At 42.1% G+C, this 21,910-nt stretch overlaps 1 protein-coding gene across 3 annotated transcripts in view; it reads left to right on the plus strand.

Moving 5' to 3' along the window:
- The window catches only part of dlc1 (DLC1 Rho GTPase activating protein), an 88,400-nt gene that overhangs the window by 52,848 nt on the left and 13,642 nt on the right, over positions 1-21,910 (plus strand). For 2 of the 3 annotated variants that reach the window (XM_044113785.1, XM_044113784.1), the window contains exons 5-7: positions 17,826-17,897; positions 19,404-19,485; positions 20,807-20,870. In XM_044113785.1, coding sequence (XP_043969720.1) covers positions 17,826-17,897; positions 19,404-19,485; positions 20,807-20,870 — 218 coding nt within the window. Of the gene's footprint in view, positions 1-10,092; positions 10,822-17,825; positions 17,898-19,403; positions 19,486-20,806; positions 20,871-21,910 lie in introns of those variants that run through there. The other variant, XM_044113786.1, reaches the window with a different exon arrangement.

Genomic DNA, 21,910 nt, shown 5'->3' on the forward strand with positions numbered 1-21,910 from the left:
AAGAGCGACGTGAGCCGCCGGTGGACCCGGCCCCGCGTCGCCTTCCAGGACCTCGTTCTCCGCTGCCGGCCCCGAGGCGCAGCGCCGGCTCCCCTCCGCTGCCGGCCCGAGGCGCCCGCGGCACCCTCCGCTGCCGGCCCGAGGCGCTTCGGCACCCCTCCGCTGCGGCCCGGCGCGCCGGCACCCTCCGCTGCCGGCCCAGCGCTTCGCCCGGCACCCTCCGCTGCCGGCCCGGCGCCGCGGCACTCCCTCCGCTACCCGGCCCGGTACCGCGGACTTCCCGCAGCGGCGGCGGCTCGCCGCACTTCCCGCAGCGGCGGCCCGGCTCGCCGCCTCCCGCAGCCGGCGGCGGCTCGCCGCCTTCCCGCAGCGGCCCGGCGGCTCGCCGCCTTCCCCGCGCAGCCGGCCCGGCGGCTGCCGCCTTCCCGCAGCCGGCCCCGGCTCGCCCGCACTTCCGCAGCGGCCCAGGCGGCTCGCGCACTTCCCCGCGGCCCGGCGGCTTCGCCACGCCTTCCCGCAGCCGGCCCGAAGCGGCTCGCCGCACTTCCCGCAGCGGCCCGGCGGCTCGCCGCCCCGCAGCCGGCCCGGCGGCTCGCCGCACTTCCCGCAGCCGGCCCGAGGCGGCTCGCGGACTTCCCCGCAGCGGCCCAGGCGGCTCGCCGGACTTCCCAGCCGGCCCGGCGGCTCGCCGGACTTCCCCGCAGCGGCCCCAGCCAGTCGAGCTCCGTCCAGTGCCAGTCCCGAGCTCCGTCCCAGTGCCAGTCGAGCTCCGTCCCAGTGCCAGTCCGAGCTCCGTCCCAGTGCCAGTCCGAGCTCCGTCCCAGTGCCAGTCCGAGCTCCGTCCAGTGCCAGTCGAGCTCCGTCCAGTGCCAGTCGAGCTCCGTCCCAGTGCCAGTCCCGAGCTCCGTCCCAGTGTCAGTCCCGAGCTCCGTCCCAGTGCCAGTCCCGAGCTCCGTCCAGTGCCAGTCCCGAGCTCCGTCCCAGTGCCAGTCCCGAGCTCCGTCCAGTGCCAGTCGAGCTCCGTCCCAGTACCAGTCGAGCTCCGTCCCAGTGCCAGTCCGAGCTCCGTCCAGTGCCAGTCCGAGCTCCGTCCAGTGCCAGTCCCGAGCTCCGTCCCAGTGCCAGTCGAGCTCCGTCCAGTGCCAGTCGAGCTCCGTCCAGTGCCAGTCGAGCTCCGTCCCAGTGCCAGTCCCGAGCTCCGTCCAGTGCCAGTCGAGCTCCGTCCAGTGTGCCAGTCCCGAGCTCCGTCCCAGTGCCAGTCCGAGCTCTTTCCTAGTGCTCCCCAGCGACTCCTATGCGCGAGGTCGGCCCCGGACCCCTCCGTGGCTCCGCTTCCTGCGCCGAGGTCGGCCCCGGACCCTCCGTGGCTCCGCTTCCTGCGCCGAGTCGGCCCCGGACCCCTCCGTGGCTCCCGCTTCCTGCGCCGAGTCGGCCCCCCTCCGTGGCTCCGCTTCCTGCGCCGAGGTCGGCCCCGGACCCCCTCCGTGGCTCCGCTTCCTGCGCCGAGTCGGCCCCGGACCCCTCCGTGGCTCCCGCTTCCTGCGCCGAGGTCGGCCCCCGGACCTGTTCCGCCCCTGAGCCTCCGCCCACTGGGTTGGGTTTGTTTTTGTGTGTTTTGGACTCTTGGCCTCCACCCACTCGGTTGGGTGTGTTTTTTGTTGTTTTGGACTCTGGCCCTCCGTCCAGCGCCCCCACCGCCCACCCGTGTTGTATTTTGGACTTTTTTGTTTTTGGGGCGTCTAGGAGCCGCCCTTTAAGGGGGGGGTACTGTCATGTTCTGTGTTTTCCTGTGTTTATTTTGAAGTTTCCTGTGTGTCTGAGTCTCCGTGTTGTCCTGTCTCCCCTTGATTAGTTCCCAGGTGTGTCTCGTTCCCTGATTACCCTCTGTGTATTTAGTGTCACCTGTGTCTCTGTGTCTTGTTGGATCCTCGTCATTCGTCACGTCTATGTCTCGTCCCTCCGTCGTCCTGTTCCCTGTGATCTGGTTTATTTCATTAAATTCATTATTTTGCATTCAATCCAGTCCAGCTGCGTTTCTGCCTCACCTCCACACCCCATCATGACATCTATTTTACTGTCATTCCTGCACTTTATAGTTTATATTTATATTTATATTTTATAGTGTATTTATTTTATTCTGGAGTCAACCTCATAACATTGGAACCTCAATACATTGTTCTGAGCCGTATGCAACGAAATTTTGTTCTGTACACACCCTGTGCATGCAAAATGATAATAAAGTAAATCTAAAGTCTAAAATCTAAAGTCATATTTTGTGCCCTTCAGATGCGCATGGAAAGGAATATATTTAAAATAAAATTAAACTTCAGTTGAACAAAAAAAAAAGAAAACAAGTGGCATGTGCCCAAAGTAAGCCATTCATTTTTTCACCCTGATGTAATTTCTCTTCTTCTCCTTGGTAACGGACAATAATCCTGTCACACCTCCAGCTACTCCTAAATTTGTAAAAACGTTGCCACGGGGCTCGTTCCAGACCGCTTGCAGATCACAGTTCACACCTAAGGCTGGCTGAGTCACCGCTGCTGAAAGCCAGTTGGCACACACTAGTTTACACCAATGCCAGCTCCTCTGCGCGTCTGCCAACTGCACTTTTATTCCAAACAATTCACCACAGTGGCAGATACTATCAGCACACTCTGCATTCTTACAGATCACTGTCACTTTATTTTTGTTATGTACAAAAGAAGTGTCTCCCAGCTGTATTTTCTTTATAGCTGAGGTGGCCAAATTTCTGGAACAAAAGTGCAAACGAGGGCCCATGCACGTGCTTCAGATTCAATATAGACATGAATTTAACTGAGCTGCAGCCTTTCGCCACAGTTGGAAAAACCTTTTGCAATACTAATGGTAAGCAGCTCAATAATACAGGCTATTAAACATTTGATATATAAGGGGAAACTGATGTCAGCAGGAAAATGACAGCTTCAGAACGCTGAATGCAGCTCACATTCTGTATATATCAAATTGTCAGAATCTTTTCCATATTTTAATTAGCATTGTAGTCCGCATGGGATTGTTAGTTCTACCTAATGGCCTAATATTTAAGCAGTCACCTGAGAAATTATCTGATAGCAAAAAACAGGACTGATACTAAATTAAACAATGCCAAGTACAGTTAACACAATTGTTCATAAAACAGAGAATTCATAAATGATAAAACACAAGATTAATAAATGAACTTCATATTAGAAACCGTCAGTACTAACATGAGAAAAAGCTTCTAGCAAGCACAACAGCTAAAATAAAAAGTTCATGAGACATATGCTTCCCAGTTAGTGTACTTTAAACTCACACAGGTGAGGATAAACACTAACATCCATTTTGGTTTACTTTAATCTGTCCGATAAACTAGGGTGTTTAGAAAATTAAGCAATGTGGAACACATGTTAATCAAAAACCCAATTATTGTACGTCACTTGGTCTGGAACAGGAAATCTGGAAGTTTCCAGGCGTCATGAAGCAGCTCTGAATGTTCCTCCATTCACAACCATATGGTTGGCATCATTAACCACTCCCCAAATATTCATGTTGGTTTCCCAAGCAAACCGCTACCGCTTGTAATTCTTGGAAAATGTAGGCACACACAGTAACTCTTTGGATAATGAAAAGCTGTTCCTCCGCTCTCTGGGCCTGTAGAAATATCAAACCAGATGGTTTCCTTCTGCCAATAACAAGAGGTTGCCATTAAACATCATCAGTCTTGGTGGAATAAAAGTTCATAATGATCTGACGTTTGTGGAATAGCATTTTCAAACTAATTTTTCCCACGTTTTTGATGAAATGTTTCAGATTTAGAATCTAGAAGTGCTTTGCTACTTTAAAATTTTCAAGGTTTACTTGAACATCCAAGTAAACCCAAACCCGTTTGCAACATCTTGTTTTCTAAGTTTGCCTTTAAATGTCTTCAGCCAGTTTTTCCTAATTCACAACATGTGTCTGCCTTGTTCACTCTTAAAAATCTTTTTCAGTTGCGTTCTTCCTTCCTCTGTCATCTAATTCTCACCCTGAAGCAAACCCTCCCCTATTCTGCTTTCTCTAGGCATGACTAATGGGAGAAACATGAGAAACAGTATAGAGCCCTGGCCCTGTGTATTTGTTGAGATACTGATCAACTAACTTCTGATATGATAATATTGATGCAGTTTCTCTAAATGTTAAATATGAATCAAAAAGCTATTGAATTTGATGAGAATTTTACTCTCTAATGGTGAAGAAGTGCATTTTTTGTGGGGAATTTTTTCTCGCCAGACTTGAATGTTGTATTTTTGGTGTATATATGCAATGTCCAAGGTTTAATAGACACCTTGTATGGTAGCATTTTGCCAGGAAATGGTAAATTAACTGCATGAGGGAAGCTAAAGGAAAAGTTTACAGACCATCTTGTGATGTGGAAAATATATTCTTATAGAATATAGGAGGACCAATTTGAGAAAGTTTGGCTTTTCACACAAGTGACACTCTTGCTATGATGTTCCTCAAAGTTTCATGGGAGCAATAGCCACCATGAGAATCAAAGTAATAGTGCACAAGCAAGCACAAAGGCAGGCAAGTACTGAATAAACCCTGAGAGGAGTTTACCCAGAGAGGGTATTCTAAGAGTTTCCTTTAAAGAGTCATTCTTTTATCTTGTGATCTGTTACGAAGCACTCTCCAAAACAAAATCCTTTTTAGTTGAGTTGGTCAGCTCAAAAAACTTGCCTGTTCCCTGAACACACATGGTCACCAATGGGTGATCTCAAAGGAAAGCTCACTGGCTTTCAATCGACAAAACTGCAGTATGAAATATATCAATGGGAAATAATGCTAATAGTCATTATAGAGGATCGATTGAAATCTGAATAGAAAACTTTTGAACAAATATTTGGCCTTAAACTATGATGTCTGTTTTTGTGCTGACAGATACAGACACAGTATTTATGCTTTTTAAGAGTTAGTAAAATAACACAAATGTAGCATTGTTTAAATATTCATATTATTAAAAATGATTATGACATCATTTTAATAAGGATTAATAACCATTATTATTAAATAAGTATTCAATAATAATGGCAGTACAATGGTTTTGTGTCACCATTGTCTGAAAATACAAAGCCTATAAGACAACTTTCAACTTACAGTCACTGGCGTCCCTGACATTGAGCCGATCAATGGAGACTTGTCTGATCTTAATCACTAATCAATTAATTGGTGTGCCTTTAATATTAACTATTGCATTGTGTTTTTCTCTCCTAAATGTTAAAGCCAAATCGTTTTTGTACTAATTTAAATAGGAACCAACCATAACATGTCTATTTTAAGCATTTTATTCCCACAGTTGGTACTAAGCTCAAATTTGTGATGACTATTCCAGACCACCCTGCTCTACAAACACAAATAAAAGCAGCAGCAATTACCATTCAAAAAGTTACATTAAAAATTAATATTGATACAAGTTTTGACAAACAAATGTACACCAACCAACATCCAGATTTGATTGATCTTGTTTCTATTTTAGAGTCCTGCTTTAGAAGCATGAATGCAAACAGAGAGGAAAAAGAAACGTTTTGGGGGAGTTCCCCAGTTGGCTGTTTCCTGAGGGAGTCCCCAGAATTGTTTGGTCTGAAGCAACTTTTTCATGTACCATTGTCTGCAGTCCTTTTTTATGTATATTTGAACATGTAAACAATATTTTCCTAAGGTGGTACAGGTTCTGCCTAATCCCTGATATTACACAAATCAGTTAAACACATATTCCACCACTCACTTGCCACTTATTATTCTAAACTGAAGAATCCACTCTGGGGCTAAATATTCCCTGTAAGATGTGGTACAAGAAGCCAAGTGGAGCGATCAGTATTGGATTTCACTAACATGGGGATTTATGTGAATCTGTAGTTTATTTGAGGATTAAACAAAGATGTTAAATAAAAGGGTTTCAGCAACCACACCGAAGAGTTTCAAATTGTATTATAAAAGAACATGGCGTCCTTGAACGTGTGTGTTCGTGTGTTTACTGTTTGAGAAAATCAACGGCAGAAATTAACAAATTTTGGTTTCAATTTCATAAGTAGGTGTGCAGACGAAATGAAAGAAATTTAAAAGCTCCTGCTAAAGCAGAATGCTGAAGCCCTGTAAAGAAAAACTGATGATAAATGGATCCACCTTGGAATGCTTACTTTGATAGAACCACGTGGATCCATTGTTTGAGTAAAGCGTGTGTGTCAGGCTCCTGCCTCTATTGTGACCACGATCAGTCCATCAAAGCCCAGAGAGGGTATTGGCGAGGCGCTTGGTCTTCTGTCTCCTTCACACTTCCTCTGTTTGCGTGTGTGTGCGTGTGTTTTTGTGAGAGCCAAACCAAGCCTCTGTCTCCTTGCACTTCCTCCTCACCATTGTGTGTTTGCAAGTATTTGCTCTCTCTCTGTCTCTCTCTCTCTCTCTGCCTCTAATCAGTGTCTTATTGGGTTGATCCCAGAGACTATGGATGAACTATTTCGGGAGATTCCTGTTATGAAAAGATTATTCACTCTCCCTCCACCCTATCTGTTTATGTCTCAAAAGTTGCACCCATTATTTGAACCCACATCAGTGAAAGGCTAAGGATAAAAACTATGCTCTATATGGGAGCATACTTTTAACCTACTTGCTAAACATTCATTAAGATTTTAGTGGCCTTCCACTGAGGCCCTGTAACACAAAATATTGTTTTTTATGAATTATTGACATTATTTTCTACACTAGAATGACAATAAACATACCAGTAATATCTTCCAATCTATTTTTCTTTTCATTAGGTAGAAAAAATATGTGCTTTCTTTACTCCTCTAGATTAACACAAATTAGATGATCACTGCAAAGTTTCAATCTCTTGTCACGATTCTTGATTTCCTTCAAGAATGGTCTTGACTCTATCCATCAACTCTGACAACAGTTTTCCTCTCCCAGCTGAAGAAACCCATTCCCACAACATGATGCTGCTACCACTGTGATTTATGGTGGTGTCTGTGCATTCACCACCATAAATGGTGACCCTGGGGTGACATGATGCTTGATTTCCACTGTAGTTTTTACATGTTGGCCAAATGGTTTTGGTCTCATCTGACCAGAGCATCTTCATTTATATCTATATAATATCATTTATATCTCCTAACTAGTATTTTTGTGGCTTGCTTCCAACAATAGTGTTTTCCTTGCCACTCTTGCGTAAAGGCCATTAGTAGAATTGGTTACTAATGGTTTGCTTATTAATAGATTATTCCATCTTAGCTGTAGATCTCTGCAGCTCCTCCCGAGTTTCAGTGGGTAACTCTTGGCTGCTTCCCTGATTATTGAGAGATGAGATGAAATAACATAGTGACAAAAAGTATACAGAAAAATTTCAACAAATCCAAAACTCTATTTCAAAGGCATATTTTTAACTCAGTGAGAGTAAATCAACTTACTGATGTTTACACACACAGACCAAACACAGCAATATTTTTTTTTTACCTCCAAAAGACCACTATAACTTTTACAAATACATGATTTGGTTATCTCTGCTGGGAGGGCTTGTTGACATGGGGGTGGGTGTGTGTGTGTTGGAAAGAGTCTGTCGTCCGCTGACCTTCACTTGGCCCCTCTGTTTGGGGTTAGTACTGGTGAACCCCAAGGCTATAACCCAGAGGATAGCTGTTTGAAGCTGCAAGACTTTTGTCTTTACTCTGCATCTTTCTCTCGCTTCTGATCTCCGCTCCTCCTATTATTCTCTCCATCTTTTTTCCTAGTTCTCAATTTATCATTTCTAATGCTGATTTGCCAAGATTTCCACTTCCTTTATGCCTGGGGGTCAGAGGTGACAAAGCAAAGGTTATGGCTTTCAACAGTAGCTTTGCCTAACAGTTCAGCAGTTGAAGGACTGGAAATCAAATGACTACCTAGTGTTTAAATTAGCTGTGATAGTACAGACAAAATAATCTATTAAATAAAATGTTAAGTTGAAGTTTTAATTTCTAGTTCCCTTTTCTGGGACACACTTGTATGCAGTGCTGGTTGTAATCCTTCTAACACCATTGCATCTCCTCATTTCCTTTCTTTTGTCCCACACCCATATTATACTTGTATTTGATTTGTATTTTAATCATAAGCCGAGCTCTCTGACGAGCTTTGATGAATGGAAACTGCAGACACTCCAAAAGAGACGCACTCATTTGCCCTGCAGCTACTGGCAGCAGCGGCACGTCTGCTCGTCTGATCTCAAACGCTTTACCACACACATTCATCAACAGTTGAGGGCATTCTTTCGCAATTATAACTAGAGAACATCTCGGAGAGTTGGAGCTCCCTCGTCTCCTCGCAGGGGTTGTGGACCCACCTTGGAAGAGAGAGGTTTTAGCGTTGGTGTTTTGGGCGCAGACTCTGGGTGGTCGGGTTTTTTTCTGCTCAAGGATTTGGCCTTGTTTGGTAATCTCTTTACATTTGTGCTTCCTCTGCTTATGCTTGCTCTCTCTGTCACTCACACACCCTTGAACACAGTAATTATCCCTTTCTTCCGGCAGGTTATGAATTTTGTATAGGTTTTCCTAAGTTAATGAGCTCTCTTTCTATAGTTTTGCTGACTGGATTGTACATTGTTTTATGCTCGAGTGCCATAGGGCTGTTGTTTTTTTGTTTGTTTTTTTTTGCTAAATTCAATCATGTCTTGACCCCATTGATGTTTGATCAAACCGATACTTGGGAATAAAATTATTATTTCATGTTATTATGGACTATGAACTGCTTTGTTGCTGGAAATGTGCTATATAAATAAAACGTCTACTACTTCTTCCTTCTTCTTCACCAAGGTGTGTTGATGCAGAGACTCATCTAAAAGTTATAGGACACAGCAGCCCTTCAAGTCACCAAACTGACTAAACACATGTTAACAAAGGTCTGAGTTGAATAACAAAAGTTTTGAAGTGACACAAGTACATGACAATGCAGTGTCAATCAAATCTATCCATATAAAATAATCTAACGTAAATATTATCCAGGTATTATGGGTTATTGAGATCTACGGGAAATATTTTGAGTTGACTTTTGCATCTCAGTATCCAGTTCTGCCTTGGAACAAGTCATGAGCAGATTCCTTCAAAAACAGAGAAATACTTTGATGCTTTGTTGGATAAATATGCAGCCTTTTTATATTGCTTCGCACACACGAACACACACACATGCTCTTTAATGGAGTTGGCGAGATCTATGTTTCTGGCTAAATTGCTTCTGACTTAGGCGTCAGCTGGGGACAGAAATGGCTGCCAACAACGTACTAAACAGTCATCCAGGATTTTCTGCATCATCCTTTCCCTCCATTTGTTTGCCGTCCAAGCTTTGGGTTCCAGACATTTCCTAGCCACATGATGACTTGTCTGGCTTTCTCTTTTTCTTGCTCCACCTTAACACTGTGAGATCATAGAAAATAATGTGGAGGTGTGAAATATATGGACACAACCAAGCTGATACTAAGAGATGGAAACTAAGCTGCTGCTTAGGCCTCACAAGATCTTTAAACAGATCTCTGTTGGTTTTGTTATTTGTTTGCGTTGACATGAATCAAGAGTAAACCAGATATTAAATTTGTTCTGTTTTTTATGTGGATGGAAAAAATGATCCTCCTATTGTATAATTATTAACTGGAATAAATTTGAAACACATTCAATATTTAAAAGAAAATGGTTTTTATACTTTAGCTTGAGTAAATTTAAAACCACTACTATACACTTTGACAGGGCTTCAACAGGTAGTTTTCTATGAATATTATTTAAAAAACACGTTACACTAATACTTGTATTCAAGACAGTACGACCATAAATTATGTAGATTCCTGCATTTCTAACGCTGATTTCTACTAATTGTAGATTATGGTTTACAGCTAATGAAAACACATAATCCAATTCCTCAGGAATATTAGAATATTATGAAAGACCTAAACTAAATAACAGGATTTTCAAAAGAAATGGTTAAATTCTTCTCCTCACACTATTCAGTCGACCTGACTGTGTGGTGTACGTGCACTGGGCGCGCTTCGCGGTGAAGGGCGGGCGGGTGTGAATGCATTGTCATACCTGCGGCCGTCTTTTCACGGCACCACTTGCGCTTTTCAGACTAATCTGGCGACACAAAGGAGCGTCTCACAGTTGTCTCCACTCGTTCCTAATAATATGCAAACTGGGTGCCAACCCAGGAGTCAAATGCAGCTCATTAGGGGAGTGGTAGAAGCTGAAATGAAAACAGAGGAATCACCTCATGGGGGAAGTTCATCACTTTGATGAACTCTTAAAAAAAAATGACCGCATCACTTTCTGCCCTTTGAAAATCCGTGTTGTCATAGAGCTGGAGGGTTTTTTCGCACCCCCTCCTCCTCCCCCCACTCCTTACATGTTAGCAACTCCACAGGTCTGCAGCTGCTCCTTATCAGGTGGGGCGCAGCAGAGGAGTGGATCTGGATGGGTTGGGGGTGGAGCCACCTCAGAGTTGCCCATTCCTAAAGCTTGAATCACACAGTTCTCCATTCACATTCCTGCTGGGATCTGCATCCTGAGCGTCGGAGGGAGCTGGAAGGTGCTGAAGACCTCTGAAACGCGTCAGAATCCAACCAGAAACAAATGGATTTATTGTTTTGTAACACGATTAAGGGACATTTGCGACATATTGCGCTATAGTGGGTTTTTTGTTTGTTTGTTGTTGTTTTTTCGCCCACACTGGATTTACTATGCGGACTTTGCACTGAGTGGAGTGGATCTGAGCGGATTCCAGCCGGGGCGCAGCGGGACTCGCGACCGTGACGCTTAACGATGATATTAACACGTAAGTCAGTGACTGAAATATATAAAATGATTTTAGTGTTTCACTTTTACTGTTTTTAAGATTTAAGTATTTTTTTCCCCACTATACCCTATTTTTGTGACTGTTTAAATCTGTTATTTCTGACTTTGATTTATTACATGCACTACTTTTCTATAATTTCACCCTCACATATAAGATTCTTTCTAGTCGTCTAGAAGGCGTATAGCGCTTCAGGCTGTCAGATAAGAAATCTGCCCCCTTCTCGTCGCATACCTTCACGTCCCCAGTCCTGTTTACAATCCACTGAATATCCCCGGGTTTTGTTTACCAGATAACCTTTCACGACTCACACACACCCAGACACAGAGACAGAAACGCACAGGGATGCTTTTCAGTGATGCTTCTCTAGTCTTGATAAAAATCTTCTCCAGGTTCTATCGTTTTTTTTATACACACCCCTGCCAAAAAAAAAAGAAAAAAAAAAGAGAAGTTTCCAGCAGATGTAAGCAGGTCAGACTTACACTTACAAAATATAATCCGGTGCTGTAAATTTTCATTGACAAATAAATACTGATAATAAAAATGCACATCTGGGTAGGGAATTCACTCCTGGATTTTACGAAATACAATTGGATCGACATTTGATTCAAAACATCAGAATAGGGAGGAAGGACAAGATAGGAATTGGAACATATACATACATATTTTTAAATATAAAAAATAAATAAGCCATGGAATGTTGTATGGTGACAAAATCAAATGCTATATTAAAGTGAGGCAGGGGAAAGGATTTGTCACTTCTTCTGAAGCCCAATACATCATCAGTTGTTTTTTAATTTTCAGTTAGTCTGTTGCTGTGATTAATTTGGTGATATAGCAACACATTAGTATGGAAGTCCTTTTGGGATGTTTAGATTGAAGAAGGTTTTGAAATTTATCTTGTACAGTTATAAGTAATACTATAAAATAGGGGGGTTTTGGTAGTGGTTGTTGTGTCATTGAAAGTACATTTGGAAGTTTAATCAACTACAGTTTTGTTTGTTTCAGTGTACCTCTGAACAGAATTAAAAACTCAAGGTTCAAATAGCTCCTTTGCTCTCTACCCCAGAGTCAATTGGGGCAACCAAATCCTATGAACTGCTGGGTGGTGGGCTAACATTGAGCAGCAAAGGATGAAATGGGATTTAGCATTTAAGATTAAATAAACCATAGGTATATAAACCAATACTCATCCCTAACTCATCTTCCATATCTGGACTTCAAGCTTTGTTAACTACTTGTGCCTCTGGCCTTGTGTCACAGCCGTGTGAAATCCTGTTTTCAGTATTGCTGTTGTCCTGACTGGATGTGTTTTAGAATTTGTTTCCAGTTTTTACACTTTGTCCCAACAGTTTTGTCTATTCCAACACACTGTTATCAGTCACTAAGGTCTGGGGTCAGATATGAGTGCAGAGAGGTTCACTTAAACCATAAAAACGGTGGGAACGTGGGAACGTGCTCAGAGACACACACACACATATATGCACATATTTATTTTGATGCAACATGGAGTTAATGAAGAACACCAGGAGAAAAACGGTCTCGCCCCAGAAATGAGAAGAATATTATCGTAGTTGAATGCTTGCTTGTTTGTTTTTTTTTTCACTGAGAACACAAAACTAAACTCTGATGAAAAATTTGTTTCTGAGAGGATCTGAAGAAGGAAATACGCCTCATCTGTGCTCTGTGAAACAGGAAGTTAGCTGTTGCCTTATCTGGTAAATTTACATCCTGCTTTGGTCCGCCTGCCAGGCAAGTGGATCCATATGTTCCCTTTAGCTTTTACTTTCCTTATGGAGAAGGGTACATCCTGGGATATCTGAATGTTTTGGGGAGGAAAGATAATCCTCATCTGGCTGTAGAAAGCTCCGCAGAGGGCTTTGAGAAAGTCAGGTCACCTGATCCAGGGACAAGGCGCTCCTGGAGAGCATAAATCTGTCATCAGGGGCACTGAGGCCTTTGGGATTAGCAAAGCTATGATCCATCTGGCCCAGCTGTGGAGTTTGCTTGTGTATGTGTCTATGGATCCACGCCTGCGTTCCTACACCAGCTGGTGGTAAATAACTTGAATGGTTGATGTGAGTAACTTCATTTTTGTTTCTTGTGTAAGTGTGTGTGCGTGCATGTGGGCGTGTGTATGCATGTGTGGGTGTGCGTGTGTGTTGAAGACACTGCTTGAGGCCAACCAGATGGGGATATCTCTGGCACCATATCACTTGGCTAACAGCAAGACCCTCTCTGTGAACACCAACTGTCCCATAATGTGAATCACAAAATATGATACCAAATTGGAGAGAAAAATCTTTTGTCAAACTTAAACATCTTTAGATTTCAATACTCGTCATGTTAGAATAAGCTATGGTGTCCTGTTGGTCTCAGCGTTTTGCTGCTACCACTGGTTGAGACTCAACGTTTAGGCTTTCAGGGAAACTGTTACTCCAAAACGGCTCAAAACATGACCCAATAAACAGAAATACTGTCATTCTTGTGACTTTTCTTGTTGTTTGCCACTACTGTGTCACAGACTCTTTGGAGGTTTATCACCGTACCTGTCTAGGTCCACTTTGTAGTTCTTTCAGAATGATCTACTCAGACCTGAAGTTGATAAGAACCCTTAGAGCTGCCCTTTGGAGTTTTTTTTTTTTTTTTTTTTTACAGTTGCCCCTTTGGAAACTCGCCAGTGATCAGGCAATTTCAGATAAGCTACCGCAGGTCACAACAGAGGTCACCTTAAGCATTCTTCTCAATGTTCAACTTCAAAGACCTAGTCTTGAAGATAACTGTACTCTTCTGACCTCCAGTTTGAAATGGCAGAGCCTTTTAAGGTGGGGGACTACAAGCGGCATCCTTTGTTTGCGCACTGCTGACAAACTCCCTCCGGAGCTGAGCATTCAGAGCCAGTCTAGCCAGACCCCCATAGCCTCCCGCGATGGATGGAAGCTGTGGCCAGCAATTGTGAGAATTTCCTGCCCCCGGAAGGGAGAGAGGAGCAAAGAAGGGGCCAGCAAAGTAGAAATAAGCAAAAGACATCACTGGAGACTTTGGTTAGAGGAGGTAAAAAGAGAGAGCAACCACAATAGATAAAATTAGAAATTGATACAGTGGTGAACATTGGAAGTTTTGCACCTGATAAAAGATCTTTGCCCACAATTTTTGAATGATGACATTTTTGATCTTTGTTATAGGCATATTTTATAATATACAGTTACGGTACTCTTACCTTTTCTTCCTCCAGCTCTTTCAAATCAACCTGAGGTATTTTGAGGCTAGCTAAAACTCCAGGTGAGAGGATATTGCTGGCTACTGCTTGGCACAATAGTGACTTTACCTTAAGGTGTGGCTAAATATTTGAAAGCTTTAAGATAAATTTTATTGCTGCTGTTGTCGTGGTAGTGAGGCCAGTTCAGTTTCAGCCAACTATTTGTTGGTGTACAGGGAGATTTCAGGCATCCTGTTTGGCCCCTCAGTCAGAAATACAAACTGTGTTGTGGTCTAAAGTTTTGAATCGGTTTAGGTTGTTGTTTTTCTGTGTTCACTAACTTTGTGGGAGCTGGTATTAGAGTTAGAAGAGAAGTTTGTCATGTTTTTTATGTATTTAGGAAGTTTAAAACTGGTGTTTTTGCTAGAACATCTACAAGTTTTGAAGTAATGGGCACAAAACTAACAATTCTGCTCTGGCTCCTTCTGCTGAGATGTTTGATTTTGCTCTTTCGCAAAAGCAAGACCAATGGTAGCTATAATTATCATGGTACATTGAGTTTTCTTGTACCAATGGATTTGTTGTTTGAATCGGTTGAATTGATTATCGACTATAGCTGATAACGTATCTATGGACAAGCACTGTGATTGACCCTCATTGCTGTCACAGTTTAATCTCTGAGTGCGTGCTTTAAGACATTCGTCCGGTGTGGCTTTGTGTACGTCTCCAACCAGAAGGAGGTTTGCTTTTGTGCACACAATCACCGGACCTCGTGTTTGCCTTGGCTGCCTCTCCTCCTATTATCTGGCCTGGAACAAATGAAGGCAGGGCCCTTCCAGCCAAATGGTCGGTCAGTGGCCATGGCACTTCATAGCAGTTCTCTTCCTGTGTGGGAAGAGGAAGTGAGGTAGTTTCCCTGGTTTAGGAGTTGGGGTGAACACAAGGAAGAAAGTAAAATAAAATGCAATCATGCCAGAGAATTGGTTGCGACATGGTTAGGTAAGTAAGGGTGGTTAGAAGTCCTTTTGTTTATTTTGGAGCGTGGGGGGTTGTAATGAACTGTGTGTTTTTGTTGTTTGTTTTTGAGATGCATATGCATGTTTGGAGTAACTCTATTGTTAAGCTGTTTGTTTCAGAATCCCCATACCCCTGTCTACTTCCTGGACACAAACAAAAGCTGGATACATTCTCTTGCTTCATATTTGGATAAATAATGTGATTTGATAGTAAATAATATATCTTAATATTTTCTCAGAACATACAATTCAAACTATATCACTTGAAAATAGATTTAATAGATATGCTAAGGGAGTGGGGATGTCTTTGGATAGACAACAACCAAAGTAGCTTGCAAGATCCCATATTTGTTATTTTAGACTTTTGAGTTAGAAAGCTATCACTTTGTTTGCATGTCTAATTTGCATTTCAATAGACTTACTGTGTTTTCAGTGATTTGTCCTTAAACATGTGTTTAGTTTTTGCAGACACAGGGGCTGCCTTATACACACACAAACACAAACCTATTCACTAGCAAGCATAGAAATCTTTCGCCCACGTTTTGAGGAATGTATGCATAATTACTGCTCAGTTTCTATGTTTCTTTGGGTTTACTATGCTCTAAAAATACAGAACGAAACACACAAACTAAGATACACTCTTTTTGAGACGTGTAATTTCACGTTCATGTGGCAAACAGAGAAAGGTCTTCAACTGGTCACTTTGGTGGAAGTTAGTCTGATGTTGGTCTTGAAGCAGCCTGCCTCTGCAGTGACAAAGGGGGTGAACTTTTTCTAGTCACGTCACACCTTGTTGTCAGAGTTTATCTGCCGCCTTGCCTTGTTGTTGGTATGTAAATGCTTGCATGTTGTATAGACAAGACCTTTCACAGGAGTCCTTTGGCCTCTCTGTCTGTCTGAGAGGGTTTTATGGGTGCCTTTTTTATTTTCAAGAAACTAAACTTAGTGCTGTAAGCATCTCAGCAGGTCATTATTTTCTGCATGCTTTTCTTTATTATTCTTAAAGTATTAGAAAAAGGAACTAACATGGCAACAATAATGAAAGAATAATTAATCAACACTGGTTGAAACAGCATGACTGTAATGTCTAAATGCAAGCAGAGCAGTCCAATTTTCATCTGTTGGTCTGCAGTTTTCTATTCCTGCTTTTGTCAGTCAGATTGTTTTGAAACATTTTCTTAAGTTTGTGCCACATTTGCACTCTATCCCTTCGCCACAGTGACAATGTTGTAAAGTCAGCATTCAAAGGCCTTGAAAGACGTGTTTTTTCCTTCTCTTCCAGCTGCTTGCTTATTTGTAGCAGATTGGGGTGTTGGGGGCCATTTGGCATATGTCATCTAAAAGGCTTTCGCACATAATTGGGAGACTGTCCCTGCGGATCCTCTGACATGATGAGAACCTCTGCATTCAGCCACAACACTTAGCAAAGCAAGTCCAAATGTCACACCCTGCCTTTAATGGTACTTATGAAAGAGTTTGTGTGGCGGTGTTGGGAACAACTTAGATGGTTGCAAGGGAGTTAAAGATGACGGGTCTTTATCAATAATGGTGATTGTATAGGAGTTTGCCCTGTAACCAGAGGGTTGCTGGTTCAAAACTCACTCTGTCTGTCTAAGTCGTTGAGTATTTCGGTAGAACATTTCACATGCCTTCCCTGCTAGTGGTGGCCAGAGGGCGCTGGTGCATGGCTGCCTCATTTCTGCCAGACTGCCCCAGGGCAACTTTAACAACTATAGTTGAATGCCACCATCAGTTTGTGAATGTGTGCACAAATGGGTGAATGACCGAATTTAGTATACAGCGCCTGGAATACTCTGTATTAGATAAAGCGTGATACAAGCATAGGCCATTTACCATCCATTCATCCTCTATACCGTCTTATCCTTGAAGGGTTGTGCGGAGGCTGGTGCCTATCTTTAGTGGTCTTTGGTTAAAGAGGCAGGGTAGACCCTACAAATTGCTAATATTGACACATCTCAAACATATAATTGTGTTTTCCAATACAGGGAAGTCTTCATGCTCAACTACGCCTTCATTCTGCAAGGCTATAATAATCAGAAGTTGATGAATAGCACAGATAGAAGCATGCTTAAATCTTGAGGCACCACAAAAGTTTCTTTAACTGGTTTTGCAATTTCTTACTCTATCTAACATGCTGTAGTATAATATTACTCCTGCGTCCAAATTCCTTCAGACTTCCTTCCATCAAATTCAGCCTCAGGAGTCTCTGATTGCATAAACTTAAGAGGGTGTTAATGCAATTTCTTTGAATGAAGCGTTGAGCTCCAGCACTAGAAGCATGTAAAAGGAGACTGAGTAGGAGGATAACCATAAGGTCAGAGAGTTCACATCACCTGCTAACACATTACACCAAATACTAAATGTTAGCATGTGACTTTATTCCATAAATTCTGGCCAATAAGATTCAGATTTCGACTTGGTTTACCATAACATATTTACAGACAGGCTTAGTCACTACCTGGCATCTTTTGTAGACATCTTTATAACTTACACTTTTTAACCTTTTTCACATTGTTTAGATAAAAGTCAATGTTGTCTTTGTACAACAGGGGTTTTCTTGTTGGGATTAAGGTGTCTGGCTCCATCAGATCATAAAATCCATGAAAACTACCTCATCTGTTTCTCGCTTCCCTCACATTTCACAAGTAATACTTGGAGTTAGTTCATCATTTTCAGTATATTATTTTTTATTTTTAGTGATTTTCACATTGTGACATTGGTTCTCTATCATTCGTGTCTTTGTTGTGTAGAAATCGAAGCCAAAGAGGCCTGCACCTGGCTCCGAGCGGCAGGATTCCCACAGTACGCTCAGCTTTATGAAGGTAACGAACACCATGGGACTCTTCAAACACACAGAGCATGTGTAATGGATTTTTACAAGGGATTAAATTACATTTCTGAGATATTCTCATTCAGAGTACTTTTAATTTGGCATCTCAATAAATCCCTTTCAATGCTGTGTTGGAAAAATATGACCTAAAATTGCAGAAGTTTTATAGTCACATCTTTGGCAAGCCTTGGTCTTCCTTGATTGCAATAACCAGTCAATACTTAGCTTAGTGTTTTCTTTTATTTTGTACAGCACATGTGGTGTACAAAATACACACATGCCCACACACATCCTTCCACATGTTCTTTGTTTGAAATACAAAAGGTCAGCATTCACATATGCATCTATGCGTGCACACACTTTGCATAGTATAACATTCCTTCTCTGTGTTTCCTAGCAGCAATGAAAAGAAGGAATTCCATCCATACATTAGTTTGCTCCACATTTCCAACATGTTATGTACAGTTACTGTTGAAATCCAAAACTTCTCTGCTGAACATACACCCCAACACTGGCTCTGCTTGAGCTTTAAAATACACACTGACCAAAGTATATCTAACAGTTCATGTAACATGCCATTTGCCTTTATGTAATTACAGAATGATGACAGAAGGGTTAAGCTATTCTTGTCAGCGGGTCGCTGCAAGTTTCCACCTAACCGTGAAAGGTTTTCCTATTAGAGTTGAATGGCTATTGTGTTTCTGTGCAGCTGTTGGCATCCTTTTATGCATTAATTAACAGAAGAAAGGGGTACATTTCAGGGTAGATTCAGCTCATATCTTTCTGTCATCTTCAGGGAATAGCAGTTCTCATCAAGCAGGAGTCATTTTCCCCCTGGAGTATCTATAGACAGATCTGGATTATCTGTGCTGTCATGACTATTGCCCCTCTAAAGATAAACAGACTGATAGAGCGTCTTCAGTCAGCTATAGTAGGTTAAAGGTTGTGGTCTTAAATGTCTGGCGTTTTCTTATCATCTTTGCCCCGAGGGGTGTCGATCCAAGATTCTTATTTTGAGGTACGGTCAACACATTCCATCTTCAGCATCATCAGAGTCCTTCCATCCTCAGCATTCCAGTCATGACCCACCCAAAAAAATATCTTAGTTATTTTAGCTTTAAGGCATGGTGCTAACCCTTTAGCCTGATACTGCTCAGCTGAAGAGGCAGTCCTGTTGTAGGGGAGCAGAGAAGGAAGTAGCAGCGATGGAGTACCTATTGTCATTGTTCAATCAATCCCCTGTTCTTTCACCCCAGAGCTTTACATCCCCCCTGCCTGCATGGCCTGAAAGCTGCAGCTGTGTTTGTTTGGTCGGCTAAGACGGCATTTCCTTTTTTAGCTTTTCATCAAGGTTGAGTGGGGGTGTGGGAGTAGCTAGGTGTTTGAGCAGGTGGGTGTCTTTGGGATGGTAACTCTAGTTTTATCTCAGCATGCTGATTGAATCAGGAGCACAAAATGCCAATACTAACCTAACCTCTGCCTCTTGTGTTTCTTTCAGATTCCCAGTTTCCGATTGACATATCGTCAGTCACTAGAGACCATGACTTCCTTGATCGAGATGCTATTGAGGCTCTCTGCAGGTGAGATAACAACTCATATCCAAACTTTACTTTTGAGTGGTATTTTGTTTTGACCCTTATACAAAATCTAAAGCAGAAAACTTCAAAAGGAGACTCACTTTAGAACGTTTCTGATTAGATTATGGAAATGAGAGATAAGAATGAGGTACCCAGTGTTTTTCTTTTGTATATTCACACCATACAGATATTTCTCTCCTGCTGGAGATGAGGGTAATGTAAAGAGTCTTAGATTTTAGCATTGTTCTCATTCTGTAGAATGCTAACATCATTGTGGTAGTAAAGGTTTCTTGTAAGGGTGCCCTGATCTAATGTGAGGATTTGTTTGAGGGAGTTATGGAACTATCAGTCTAATACTCTTGAATTAAACTTGATGTACCTGCTGTTGGTGTTCTGTCTTGTATTGTTCTTGTTAGCACTATTCTCAGTTGAATGCAGTTCATTTTTAAGGCAACAAACATAATTTTCACATATTCTTAAACAATCTACTAAGTGCTTTTCACACTTTCCAATGATGTTCAGAATAGAAAGTAGTTTGTGTTAGTTTACACAATGTTAGGTTATACAATACTGTCTCCTCTGCAGAGATATCTTCAGCTCTCTATGGGATTACTCCATATTTACTTTTTAGATCTTCTACTTTCAGCTTTTTAACAGGAAGGGAGGCTATTGAACATGGATTGGTTTAGATGCCAAACACAATATTAAAATTAGACCATCACTTATGATTGAATCAAGATTTCAAGTATATCCATGCCTTAAATTTTTATCTGACTGGGACTCAGTTTTGGCAGTTGCAGTGGTATTCACAGTGAAAGATTACTTTTATCTCTCTTGTTCATAAAATCCAGAAGGTGTACATCTGTACATCTGGAGGCTATCATCTTAGCATCTATTTTCTTGGAAGGCTTTCAGCCCCACCCTCTACCACATAGCTATCCTTCAGTTGCCATCACTTCATCTCTCCGTTGTTACATGATATGCTCTAAGAACTCGCAAGAGAGAGAACCTCAACCCCAGCACTCTTCTTCCCTTCTCCAGGTGGCAGCAGGGATAAGCTTTCGGTCCCCTCCCCATATTTTCTCCTCCACTCTAGCAGATTTCACTGCTTATGGGGCTCTTCCCGTTGTTCTAGGGGATTATCCTTCAGCAGCTCATTAGCCAGACTGGTGGCACCCCACCTTCCTCTGTTGTCTTGCTCTTCCACTTGCTCAGTTTTTCCTCCTTTCTCCTTTCCTTCTGGTAGAGTTTTGTTTTCTAGCAAAGGTCGAGGAGCTTTAACTTTTAAAGCCTGCTTATTTTGAACATGTGTTTGTACTTGCAGGAGGTTGAACACTCTCAACAAGTGTGCTCTAATGAGACTGGAGATCTCTCCACAAAGAAAGAGGGTAAGTGCACATGCATACATTTGCATTTACTTGTATTAAAAAGAAAAACCTCTTTGACCAATTCTTCAGAAACACAATTGAATTTCCCCACTTCAACTGTCAGATCGACCACTGGACACCAGGTGGAGTTATGTTTCCTCTCATCATCTTTAAAAAGGCAAATATTGAGAGTATTTATACTCCATGTCTTAGCAGGGACCCTTGGTATAGGGAGAGGAACATCAGGGGGTTGCATTCACCTGGATCTCCCCATTGCAAATGTTTTGGGAGATTTGCCAATTTTTCTATATCTTCAGCCTCGTAACAAACACACAAAAAAAGTCTGCAACACTCAACAAATTCCTTCACCTGAGCTTTTGACCTCTACAGCTTCTTCAGATGGCCTCATTTTTGCTGCTCTTGTAAATTCTACCTTTGGTCTGTCTAAACAACCAAGTCTCGGTAGATATAAAGATCTGCCATATTTTTGAAAATTCTAAAATATTTATACATTTAATATTTATATTTTTAGATGATTGGTACAACAGTGCTCTGTGAGATGAATCTAATGATTTGTACTGGATTTAGTGGTATCAGAGGAAAAGAGCCCACAAACAAATCCACACATTTTAGATTTTTATTGGTAAAACATTTGACATTTTTATAATTTCTTTTCTTTTCATAGTTATGCACACATAAGTGTTAGTCTGTTAAGTAAAATCCCAACAAAATGCATTAAAAAGTCTTTGGTCAAAAATGTGGGAAAAAAATTAAGATTTATAGATACTTTTACAAGACAGTCTCACACTTGTCCTATGAGTCTTTTGAGAGCTGCAAACTTGTGATATTGATGACAACCCACATATTTTCCACTCTAGATTTTATGGCTCATATAGTGATAAATCTGTAAAAGGTCAGTCTTTAACAACACAATTTTCAGTTCAAACGTCTTGACTGAGACAGTGACACTTTGTGACAGTAATTACCCAGTTTCAAATCAACCATAACTCCCTAACAGCCTGAAGGGCTGCATAGTAACATCCTTGTTCGGTGGGTGGTGG

The sequence above is a fragment of the Gambusia affinis genome, linkage group LG04 (genome assembly GCF_019740435.1).
Source record: "Gambusia affinis linkage group LG04, SWU_Gaff_1.0, whole genome shotgun sequence".
NCBI lineage: Eukaryota > Metazoa > Chordata > Actinopteri > Cyprinodontiformes > Poeciliidae > Gambusia > Gambusia affinis.